At 38.7% G+C, this 13,108-nt stretch overlaps 1 protein-coding gene across 10 annotated transcripts in view; it reads left to right on the top strand.

The window, feature by feature from the left end:
- Window positions 1-13,108, top strand: part of TBC1D5 (TBC1 domain family member 5) — a 539,520-nt gene that overhangs the window by 502,491 nt on the left and 23,921 nt on the right. For all 10 annotated transcript variants that reach the window (XM_063113715.1, XM_063113719.1, XM_063113718.1 and 7 more), the window contains one exon: window positions 6,987-7,086. In XM_063113715.1, the coding sequence (XP_062969785.1) occupies window positions 6,987-7,086 (100 nt within the window). The remainder of the gene's footprint in view (window positions 1-6,986; window positions 7,087-13,108) is intronic.

Raw genomic sequence — 13,108 nt, 5'->3', positions numbered from 1 at the left:
TGGCTGAGATATAAGGAACTGCTGGTGTGAGTTCTGCTGCTAGCCAGCTACCTAGCCATATTAAACTTTATTTTTAAAAATAAGAGGTTGAAGTAAATGATCTCTAAAGGCAATTCCAGCTCTGAAATGATATGATGTGATAGTATAAATTCGACACCTTGAGCTTTGGATTTCAGTTTCTAAAGGCCATTTCTGTTCATATTTAACATGATTGTTTACATCCTGTCTGAAAATGGGAACTTTTTTTTTACTGGGGAATTTTTACTTTAGGTGTCTTTAAGATTCACATTCTCTATAGTCATCCCATAAAGAACAACATCCATTGATGTTCCCACTTTAATAGTGTAGGCGGAAGCCATTTATCGTAAAAGTACTATCCAGATCTTACACGCTGGACAAGATATTGTAATTATTTACCCTTTTTTTTTTTTTTTACAAATTATTTTATTTAAGCTTTTCCTACTATTTAGTGTTGTTTAGAGTACAAATTTGTTTAGAGTTTGATTTGGAATCAGGTTTGGTCACTTAAAAATATTAACATCTCTTTTTTCTCCTTGGTAATCACCTTTTACTTTTTCTCCCCTGTTATGTTGCTTGCATAATAATTTGACTATCTTATTTTCAAAATATGATCCAAGTTTATTGTAGAAAATCCAGAAAAATAAGCAAAAAGAAGGGAAAAAGTTACCTATAATCCCACAGTTTGAAGTATAAACAATATAGGGCCAGCCCGTGGCTCACTCGGGAGAATGTGGTGCTGATAACACCAAGGCCCCGGGTTCAGATCCCATATAGGGATGACCAGTTAGCTAACTGGGTGAGCATGGTACCGACAACACCAAGTCAAGAGTTAAGATCCCCTTACTGGTCATCTTTTTTAAAAAAAAATGAAGTATAAACAATATAAACTCTTTGGTGAATATCTTTCCATTATTTTTTTCTATGCATTTTTTTTTTTCAAAGTCAGAGGTATCTTTACCCACTACTTTGTAACCTCTTTTCTCAATTAGTAAATGATATGTTATTGGTAAATGTTCTCCTACAAGAATATTTTTAAAAATTGCGTGCTATGTTCCACAAGTTACCTAAGTCACCTAGCACTAAACATTTAGGATTTGTGTGGAGGGTGTGTGTTCATATGTGTGCGTGTTGCCACTAAATGTGTGGTGAATATCCTGGGAGTTGTGTTTTTGCATGCATTCATAACTCCCTGGAATAACTTTCTAGGATTACATTCTATAGGCAAAATTAACATTTATTGAGTTATTTAATATGTACCAAGTACTGTGCAAAATATTTTATCTGGGAAATCTCATCCAATTCAATCCTTCTACAATCATATGACATAGAAACGATAATAATCACCATTTTATGGACAGGAAACTGAGGCTGAAAGAGCTCTGCTATCTGGTCAAGTTCACAGACAAGGTAAATGTCAGGCAGGCCTAGTACATACTGATTCTAGGGATTGTGATTCATATTCCCACTTGTTCTCCAGCACGGCTGTACTGCTTTACATACCCATACCACTTATTTTTATACTCTTCAAACGTCGTCTTTGTGCTCCTCTTCCGCTTTGTCTGGTGGTGTCTTCCTCTGCTGATACCATATGCTTCTGGCTTGGATTTCATTCGCACCATGTGTGTGTGTTTTGCCCTTGTGTATACCACAGCTTCCTCAGAACATCCATGGCCTTCCCACTTTTTCTCCTCGAGACTTTCCGTTTCCTTCACTTCCCACTTCTTGTTCACCCATCTGCTCAAGAAAGACTGGTGTCTTTCCTGTCTTCTGGTTGCTATATTTAGCCTGTTCCTTGCCTGCAGTCAGTGTCACTTCCCTTGTCTGCTTCTCTTGTGATCTAAGGACACCCACTTAACAAGCTAAGCAGAACTCCACCCCAGTGCCTTTCTTGCCCCACTTTCCCCTCAGGTTTGGATTTGTCTGTGTAATCATCTGTGAGCATGGTGTGTGTTAGGAGCAGTGGCCACAGCAGTCTGCATGTGAAACCCCAACCCTGAAACATAATTATCTGAAATAAAAATTAATAGGGATGAATGGGAAGGGAAGGGAAGCCTTCCTGCCAAACCTCAGCTCCTTTATTCCCCGTGCTCTGGCTCAATGACTGGTTCTTTGCCCAGATACCACACTTTCCTGTCTCCACTCCTTTGTTTACTGGGTCCCTGCCTCCAAAAACATCCTTCTCTGTCATTTCTTCTGAGCCAAGTCCTCCTCCTCCTTCAAGATCTCTCAAAAATACTACCTCTTCCAGAAAACCTGCTTTTATTTCCACATCCACAAATTGGAAGTCATCTTCCCTTGCCAGAATTGTGAAAGGGTCTTGGATTTATGTACAGGTCTTATCTTCCTCTAAACTTTTAGAGGTCAGAGTCCATGTCTCATTCATTACTGTATTTCTCACAAGGCCTAACATGCAAACGAATATATTTGTTGAATAAATTAATAAGAGAATAAATAATAAACTACAAAAGCTTATCCTAGTTTTAACCAAGAAATGATAGACACTGATGTATTTCATAAAATTGATATATAAAATCCATATATTATAAATTTAAACAGCTGAGATGTGTAATATTTGAGTGAAAGGCTAATGACACATCAACTGTTTGGGGGGGAATGGTGGTAGAAACACCATTCTTTTTAAAAAGCAAATTCAGAAACCCATTTCTTCAGATTATTCAGTCAAAACAAAAATCATTCAGCAAACAACAAAGCAGAACACAGCCAATCATACCTGAATGTTTTTGAAGGAAAAAATTTTGTAAGCATTTGGGATTAGGACTGAACATTATAATTGGTGAATCTGTGTTAAAAGAAACTGAGTTATGGGGTTATTCATTTCTCATATAGGGAAGGGATGGGAGTAGTGGACCAAGGACTCGGGTTCTCAAATAGCTGTCTAAACCTGAGCATACACTGCCAGACAGTGTGCCTCACAGAGGAGTAGACCCAGTTGCACGTAGGAGACAATGAAAGACACTTCCTTATAGGTTTGTTGTGAGCATTAAAGTATGAATATATGCACAACTCAGTGTCTGGCATATTCCCTATGAAAGGGTTAGATGCTAGCTACTTTTCTTTTCTGATAGAGTGGCCCTGTTGCTCTGGTCCTACCAAGCACGGTGTTGCCACACACTGTAGAGTGCATGGGGCCCAACTGCAGGATTCTCTGTCAGTGTCTTGCCTTGCTCATTATTTTACTAGCTGGAACTTGAGACAGCAGTGGGTTCTTAAGCCCTAATTAATCTTTCTAGACTAAGCCACATAAAGGTTTTAAAACCAGAAGCCAGTGTTTTCCAACAGTGAATCATAAACCTTTGTACTTAAAATCCATTTTATTGTTTTAAACGGACTGTAAAAATTTTTAAAAATAAAATATAAAAAATTACCTTTATTTAAGTACCTGTTCTGCCAGACACTGTGCCGTCCAGATGTTCTGATTTCGTTCTCTCACCAATCCTGCCAGGTGGGGGTGAGCGGACCAAAAAATTAAGAAAATTGTCCAAGATTATACAGCTAGTAAGTGGTAAAAATGAGATTTGCAGCTAGGTGTATTTACTTCAGAACTCCATCATGCCCCACTCCCTCCTGCAATGGAAGGCAAAACATATATGCAAAAGTAAATACTTTTTTCAGTATCTTATTTACACATAAACATTACACTAACTGGTTGCTTTCATAAAACCTCAAGGTAATTTGCCAGGCATTTGTTTTGGATTACAGAGGGCCAGTTTATTGAAAACAAATGACTAAAGCTGTCAATGTTTAGAGCGTTGTTAGCTGGGGGGAGAGTGGAGCATGAGAAGCTATGATAGAAATGTAAAGTCAGTTCCCACAATTTTAGAAGCTTGATTCTTGGTTTTTCTTTTATCTGTAATTAATGTAATATAGTGAGGAATACATGACAAGCCACCCTTTTGCCTCCAAGTGATTCCATTTCTATTTATAAAGTTCGATGATAGTTGAAGGGTTTAGGAATGTTTTAAGATTAGGCAAACTCTAAAGGAATAATACACTGGATTTCAGACTTCCAAGTGGAAGAGATTCAAAGCCCTTCAACCTTCAGCCAGAGTAAGTAGTCCTCCTTTATCTCATATATCGGGCTCTTGTATAAGCTTTCCTTTGAAAAAAAAGGCTTAAACAAATGAAAGTTGCCTTTTTCTACAGTTGAGACAAACACATTCTATTTGTATGGAGGTATACTTGCATTTTAGGTTTACAAGACGCTCTTCAGTTGCTGCCACCAGAGTCCTAAGCAAAATTGCAAACTTGGACAATTGTTTTCATATCTCCATACATTCACCTAGCAAGTGCCCTGCCTGGGCCGCCTTGATCTCAGGGCTTCCCCATGCAGTGTATAATTGAGAGGGCTTCGCTGTCATCACAGTCTTTACTACAACGATGTTCCTGTTAGAGCAGTAAAGGGTTTTGAGGAAGAGGCCCTCTTTGAGCTACATGCTTCTCTCCAGCTGTCCAACACCTCATGCCAAGAGGCTGGGCCCATCTTCTCTAAGTGTGGCTTCTGAAGTTCTTCTCTACCAGTTTGCTTTCATTTCTAAAAGGAAAGCAAAGTTAATAAAATAAATCCACTTCGGTAGGAATGACTGCAGGCTGTTAAAGCTTTCAAGGGCTTTTGTATTTTAAAAGAAGCGGTTGCTAATCCAAATTAAACTAATGTGTATAATAAATAGAGAAGATGTGTCTAAGCCTGGAAGCATTGCATTCCTACTGCCCTTTGTTCACTCTGGACTGTCAGCACCCCAGCTGGTAGCCACATGCAAGGGGAAACACAGGCCACAGCTGGGCCCTCTTCTTTTAAAAGACTGCCAAACCCTGGCTGCTGTATCGTTCTAGACTCATCCAGTTGGGTTTGTGTCTGTAACAAACTGAAAAGTTGACTTGTTCAGCAGAGGAGACAGGAGGCCAGGGTCAGGGTTCCCAGAGCAATGTATTTTCGTGTACTCTAGCTCATACTCTACTAATTTATCTGTCTTATTCTAACTACCAGTTTGTAAGCTCTTTGGGAGCAAAGTTTCTGACTTTTCCATTCTTCAGAGAGTGCTGAATTTAGGCCCAGAGTGGGTAGAGGATGACTTAAGGTCACATGACTTGTTAATGGCAGGACCAGGAGTAGAACTTAAGTTCCCTCATGCCATATGCCAATTTAGTGTTCTTTCCATTCTATTTCAGTTATCTATTGCTGGATAACAAACCATTCCAAAATTTAGTACCTTGAAACGACAATGCTATTGTTTCTCATAGGTCTGTGGGTCTAGAATTAGGACAGGGCTTGGTTAGGCTGTTGTTCTGTTCCACATGGTATTGACTGGGTCACTCACTTGGATGGCTTCATAGTAGCTATCTTCAAGTTGGCAGTGTCTTAAACTAGCCCAAAATTGGTATAGTTAGACTTCTGGTGTATTCTCTGGATCAAGGAAAGTAACAAGGCCCGTCCAGATTCAAGGGGAGGGGAAATACATGTTACCTCTTAATGAGTGGAGCAGCATGCACACTCAGGGAGGGAGGGAATTGATGGTGGCCATCTGGAGACTAACCACAACCATAGTTAACCAACAGATGTCGCCTTCTGTCTCTAATTCCCACCATTTCCTGTTAGATCAGGGAAATTCAAGCCTCTGTGGAAACGAAGGAGAAAAAGGAGTAGACAGACACCCTGAAACACCCCATCCTTTTCCACCTTAATGCCCAGCTGAAGAGTGAGGCACCACCTACGCACAGTCCCCTGTAGTCATCCTTTGGCTGAGCTTCATCTGATGGCATTTTGTCCTTATTTGATTATTGGAGGAGAGTCGTCTGCACTTTGTAGGACATGTAAAGAACATGGTCAATGCTTGTGTAATCCTGCGGTAGACATTTCACAATAATTTGTTTTAGAGCTACCGCTATGTCTGTTTTCTGAGTCAAGCCTTTCAGTGTGCATTCCTAAGGGCTGGTTCTTCTAGCAGCAGTCACAAACAGTACTTTTCAGGGCCGCGTATGTGTAGTGTTAAATTAGACTACACCTACAAGTAACCTTTTCAATTATTAATTTCCACGTACAAGTCAAATTATATTTATTCCCTGAGAAAAAGAATATCTCAATATGCATTTCTTCCCGTCCTTTTAATGACACAGAGGACTATTATGTGAAAGGACAAGCATCTGAAACTAGAAAGTCAATTTTCTAGCCTGTTCCAGTTCTGGTAACATCCTTTCTTTGTATTCTAGCTAACTTGGTTTAAAATATCCTAAATGAAGATGATTCTCTTTCTCTGAGAAAAACTCCCATAATCTTTTTAATTTCCTAGGGAAAGTATTTACATGTATTATTTTTTCCTTATGTAACAATTAGATTGTCTTTTACCACTTAGATAATTGTTCAACCCAGCCTACTTTTCCTAGAAACAAATAAGTAAAATGCTCTTGTGTCAGGAAAGGAAATGTAAGAGCAGCTAGTTATGGGTTGTCGGTGTGAAACTTTTCCAAGTGCTTTGGGAAATCTCACATTTTAAGAGGTTAACGTTGTCTAGAAAATGATGGGATTTCTCTTATATAAATGGAAATTTTTGGTTTCCCAAATGCATGTGAGAAAAAATGTAGTGTTTTTATACCAGCTGCCTAGGAAGTATGGTCCACCAAAATCCAATTTACCCTCCTAATTTGTGTTGTTCAATATTTATTGAAAATAATTTTATGTATTTTTTTTAATACAAGGTGGTATGTGTAAACTTTTACACATGGCACAAAGCTAGAATTCAGGTGGGAAAAGTCCAAGTTTTTAAAATCTCTATTTTACCCTTTTTCTCTTTTGTTGTTGGAGGCAGTGGTGGGTTTGTTTTTGATTATTTTCTGTTCCATGTATGTTTAAAAAGAGATTGTTCCTTTTTAAAAATAGTAAATATTTAGAGTACTTTAGGGATTTTATCTGAATTTTTTAGATTTCTATATCTTCATCGCCTTCATTTTAGGAAGAAGAACTGGAAGCCCAAATTTCCTTCCTTCAAGGACAATTGAATGACCTGGATGCCATGTGTAAATACTGTGCAAAGGTGATGGACACTCATCTTGGTGAGTGAGCTGCTTTGGCCCTGGGAATCATGACAGCCACAGCCATTACTGTGTGCTAGGTCCTGTGTTGTGTTCTTTATATGAATTATCTCATTTAATCCTTACAGCAGCCCTAGAGTAAGAGTAATGTTACTATCCACATTATACAGATGAGGAAACTGAAGCACAAAGAGATTAAGAAAATGTCCTAAGATTATATCACTAGTAAGTGGAGTGGAAATTGAAAATCAAGCAATCTGACTATAGTTTTCAACTCCTCACTGCTACACTACTGTTTTTAAAATGTCTATCTACCTCGAACCAAAATGAAATGTTGAGCTTTGAGATCAAATAATCAGCACTGTACTACTGTGCCAATCTGTCCATAATCAATAATGTGATTGTTTTGATAATGCTTTCTTTATTTTTTTAACCACCTACCTGAAATATGTGATCTTTTCTTCTGGCTGTGCTTATATTCTAAGAAGTGTCCTAGTTTGAAATTCAGTTTACAAGTGAGTCATACATATATCATATTAGAAAGTCTTCAGGCACTACTCTACATTTGTGAAGGTCTTATAATTTGGTACTAGGTCTCTGCTGGATCATAATGTACCGCTTCAGTAGTTCCAAGCTTTTGTCATGCATACTGTTACTATTTTTCAGCCCACTTATGGACATCCCTTCTTTCCCCATTCTCCAGTGTCTAGCATCTGTAGTTTGGGAACAAATTAGGAAAATATGAAATACTCTTAATGGAAATGGCCAGTGTGCCACTCTGTGAGTATGGAGAATGGCAATACTAGGTATTGCAAGAAATCAGGATGCATCCCACCTATGAGGAGAAACCAAAGAGAATCCACCAAGGTTCCTTCCCATTGGCCCATCTCTGGGACTCTCACTGGAGGTCAGCTCTACCTTCAGACCCCATCAAGCAAGCTCCAAGCCTGTTTGTTCACGAGTCCATTACAAGTGACCAAAATGACTGTTATTAGGGTGTAGCCTAAACAATCCTGACCTCAAGCAACTAGTAAGTGTTCTCTCAAGGATTTGGAAAGATGCTCATCTAAATGGCTGGCTGCCTGCCAGTATCTTGTTAGGCAGCTGGCGGGGACCTGTTCTGCTCTCAGCCTTATGTCTACTCTCTCAACCACTCCTTCAGGGAAAGCGCTCAAGAGGAGGAAACAGTAAGGGAAACCCTGGTAGATGATCAACAGGGTAGTATTTTGCATTATAGCAAGAAATGTAATCTCTGTCATATCTGGTCATAGCCCCTTCTAAACTGTTTACATGCTGCTTAATGATCATTTTTTAAAAATCCGTATAGAATTACATTTATATGAATCTAATATTATCACATTTTAAAATGCATCAAAAAGAAGTAATAAAGAAATAATTTATATATAAATAATTAACATGTATATGACTAATTTTGGTTAATTATTTAAATATAATTTTAATTGTAAAATGTGTGTGTATATCTTTTGCTTTTCTAATTACTTGATTTTGGTTTTGACCAAAGTAGGAGAGAGTGAAGAAGTGATTGGGAAAAAGATTTACTGGAATTCTAGAAAATCCCGTTAGGAAATTTTCAAATCATTTGGTACACACAGCAGCTTTTAAAGCAGCTTTACTTAAGACTCAGAATTTTCAAACAGCTTTTACTCTGATTTTGGTCTTTGAGTCAGTACTACAAGAATATTTTCTCATTGCATGGGAGGGGGAAACACTTTAAAATGGAAAGAAAAGCCCATACCAGCTGTAAATTTTCAGCTAACCACAAAACTAGATTTCTGTTTGTATGTATGTTTCACTTCCAGCCAGAATCCCTTCACATAGCTGTCAACTTCTTTTCTCCATATAAATAGCATGACTGTATTTTTAAAATAGGGTTGAGGGATACTACAAAGAATTCCTGGCCCCAAGGCCACAGGAATTACTGTTCATCTGCATAACATGACCGTGATTTATTAAAGGATACTCCCATGTTTTAGGCAGTTTTGATTATAAGCAAAGATTTGAAGAAAACACAAAGATTAATTAAGGTGAAGTTCTTAATTTACTTTTTGACTTATTATGTTTCCTAAAAAATTATTTTAATCCTGTAGTATTTTTTCATATGATGTTTTTCATTTCTGATTATTAAAATAGAAGAAAATTTGAACAGCTGAAAAATCCACTAGAAGGGGATCAAATATAGTGCAAGGGTACTTTTAAAAGTTCATGGAAAGATTTGTATTATCTTTCAAAATTCCACGAACTTTTTGAAGTACCTTCGTATAGTATGCAATCTTTATAAAGACTAAAATACTTTTTTATTTACTAACATAAGGAGATATTTATGATAGATTGTTTGATATGAAAATAACCTTTAATAGTGGTTGCCTAGATGAAAGGAAGGTAATAGAGGGACTGTTTCTGAGGGACCTAATATTCAACGGAATATGCACAACATTCACTGAAAATCTGTGGATGGCTTAAGTACATGTAACTAGCTCCCAGGTGTCAATCTGTATACCCAGCAGACAAGAGTCAGGTGTAAGAGAGGTGGAATGAGGACAGAGGGAGAGACCACCTCATGTGGCATCAGAGGAACCTAGAGTTGAATCCAGGCTCTGTCACTTAGCTCAGCCTGCTTATGAATATGTCCTCATATATGAAATAGAGATAAAAACATCTATCTAGCCAGTTTGTTGCCAAAATATATTTTTAAACCCTAGCACAGGGCATGATCCAAGGTGTATATTCAACATAAGTTATCTCCTCTTTCCGCTTAACTCTAAACTGTCTCTTCTCAGGGAAGAACCTGAGAGACTCATCAAGCCCATGGCCATAGAGCTGAGTAGTGACTTGTCCAGGGCCCCACAACTAGTTAAAGAGCTGAGACCAGCACCACGTTTCCCAACAGCCAGCTGAATATTCCTTTATCAAATAATGCAAAAAGATGCTGGAATTTTGGATATGCTGGTTGTAAGATGAGGTGTGTGAGCACTTTGAGCAAGAATAGCTTTATCAGAACTTTCTGATGCATTGGTACTTCATGATATGAGGATTGCTGGGCCTCTATTACACACTGGGCCGTAGGCTACCAAAGTGTCTGCGCAAACTGTCTCAGAAACTTATTCTAGTTGTTTCTCTGGATCCTTTCCTAGTGTTAATTATTTTCACTAAGTTCCATTTTTATCAAGAGAATTCCTTGTCACCCTGTGTTTTCATCAGACATGCAATAAATATCTTAAAATTTCATGGACTATTCAAGCCTGTTTTTATAACTGATAGCAGAACAAATATAGAGAAAAGCCTCTCAGTTAAAAATTATATAATGGCATTTGTTCAAATGGCCCTTTAATTATAGAGATAATAAAATTTACAGGTTAACAGTATTTCCTCATGGTTCTGGGATCCAATACTGAAAGGGTATTTATTTTTTCAAAACTCTACCAAAATTCTAATTTTATTACCTCCATATAATTCAACTGTTTGAATTCAAAGATTCAGAGACAGGAATTGAAAATACATGTTTTATTAAACCTAAAGTTTTCCTGTCAACTTCAGAAGACTTTTTATATATGTTCATTTTTCTGTTGCTACAGTTACTCCCCTTCTTGTCCTGACAGTTGAGTTGAAAGTCATTGACAGTATTAACCTCTGTAGCAGAGCTCAGGCTATTTTTAGATTTGCCGTACTTCACACATAATTGCATGTGGGTGAGCTACCTATACTTGTCTGATCAGTGAGCAGCTGGGCCAAGCTGCCAGCTGTTTACAGGGAGTACATGAGCTGCTCACCCTGCTGGGCTCGAATGCCCACACCCACCCACTCTGATCTGAGGTGTTTCCATTCATCTGTTTGGTATTTAGACACTTTGGTTTCCAGCAGCTTGCCTTTTCTTTGCTGGTTCATATGTATAATGGGAGGGTTAAATGCAGTGAATTAGGGGAAATTAGATTTCCCATGCTCTTATTTTATTTTATTTTTTTTTTGTCTTTTTGTGACCGGCCGTACCGCGCTCAGCCAGTGAGCGCACCGGCCATCCTTACATAGGATCCGAACCCACGGCGGGAGCACTGCTGCGCTCCCAGCGCCGCACTCTCCCGAGTGCGCCCCGGGGTCGGCCCCCCATGCTCTTTTTGAGAGGACTGTAGCTCAAAGGATCCTAGAATATTAAAGATGTAAAAGCCCTAGGAGCCATCTCAGCTGTTCTTTATTTCACAGATGAGGGAAATCAAGGCCCAGGAAGGATGAATGGCACAGCTAGCTAGCAATAAGAGTCCAAACCTGAATACGGTCCTTGGGTTCTCTTACACTGATGCTTGTGCTGAGGCCGCATTTGAATCAGCAGTTGCATTTCAGACATTATGCTATTATTCCACACATCGTTACTGATTTTGCACTTGTCATAATATTTATACAAGAATTAGCTAAAAGAAGAGGCCAGTTTTGAAAATTGGTTTATTTGCCTCTGTAAGAACTTTATAAATCTGATTTTCTGATGTTTATAAAAACAACTTTCAATGGATGTTTTTGGAAATGTTCAATAAGGCAATTAACTAATGACATTTGAAAATGTGAAAAGGAAAATGTGATCACCAGGCAGCTTTCTCTCTGTCAATTACACTGTGATAAAAGCTTTTCATAACTATTTTAAGAATTTTAAATAATGTGTTCAATTATGGGTAGCAGAGTCCTGTATAGAACGAAAAGATACACTTCACCTGAGGATCTTGTTAAAGATGCAGATTGGGATTCAGTAGATCTGATGTGGGGCCCAAAGCTGTACATTTCTAATAGGCTCCCTAGTGATCTGATGTTATTTGGAAAATTATTTGGGCATAATTCAGTTAATGTACTCATAACCCTATTAATATAACCCCATACTTGACGCATGTGTGCACCTTAACTGTAGGCAGAGAGCTTACCTCCTCCCCTGGCATTCTAATGTAGCCTGCAGTCCTTGGAAATTCAGTTCTTTTTCAGCCTCTCCAAACTTGTTCTATTCCAGTCTTTTTGCCCTGGTTTCATTATCAGAAGACTTGAAACAATCAGTTTCTTCCTTGTACCAACCCTACCCTATTTTTTAAAAAACTTAGCAAACTACATACTATCTTATCCCACCCCAGGCCAAGATGCCACTGTGATTGCATGGCCCCAGTAAGCCTCCCCATCTTTCATCATTTTGTTTTCCATTTTCTGGTTCTCTCCCACTTTCCCACATGCTTTCCATAGGAGGGACCCAAGTTGAATATCATTAACTCTTTTTAAAAAATATATAATATCCAAATCCTTTATCTTCATGGAACTTACTCTGAGTTCAAAGTGTGCCAGCATTTGAGTCTCTCTCTCTCTCTCTCTCTCTCTCTCTCTCTCTCTCTCTCTCCTCTCTCTCCTCTCTCTCTCTCTCTCTCTCTCTCTCTCTTCTGGAAGTGGATATTGCAAGCTGTATTGAGGAGTGACCCCAGAGGCCCACAGTGGTTGCCTTGGCAGCAGCACTCCTACAGTGAGTAGCATTCCCACTGGGGCAATCCTCACTGAGCCTCCAGCCTTTTCAATGTCTTCATACTTCTCACTCAGTAAGGAAGAGACTTCTCTGGTAGGTGGTAATCTTGTTGGATTTAATACATAAATAAAAGTTTGGTCAGTTCTATTATAGTCATATTTGGCAGCTTTGCTGTGGGACTTTCTCCCAAGAGCCTGCTGTAAGAAAGCCAAAATATACAAACTTACCAGCCTTCCCAGACTGAAAGAGGCAGTTTCCTTCATGGCAAGTCAATCATGGTAGAGCTTTTATTACAGTGGCAAGATTAAGCCTATCTATTTTTCATATATGATAGCAACTGCCATTAGCTGAGCATTTCCTATGTGCCAGATTCAGTGGCAGGTACTGCACAAGCAATATTTTTAATCTCCCACTAACTCTGCAAGTTGAAAGGGGTTTTCCGTAGTGTGCAGCAGAGGAAGTTTTGACTCAGAGCACTTACATGCTTGGCTGGAGGCTACACAGCTGGGAGACAGCACAACTAGGCAGGATTCAGTCCCAGCTCTT

Source organism: Cynocephalus volans, chromosome 11, assembly GCF_027409185.1.
Source record: "Cynocephalus volans isolate mCynVol1 chromosome 11, mCynVol1.pri, whole genome shotgun sequence".
NCBI lineage: Eukaryota > Metazoa > Chordata > Mammalia > Dermoptera > Cynocephalidae > Cynocephalus > Cynocephalus volans.
Note: the sequence above shows the minus strand (reverse complement) of the source record. Positions and strands in the feature narration are given on the sequence as shown.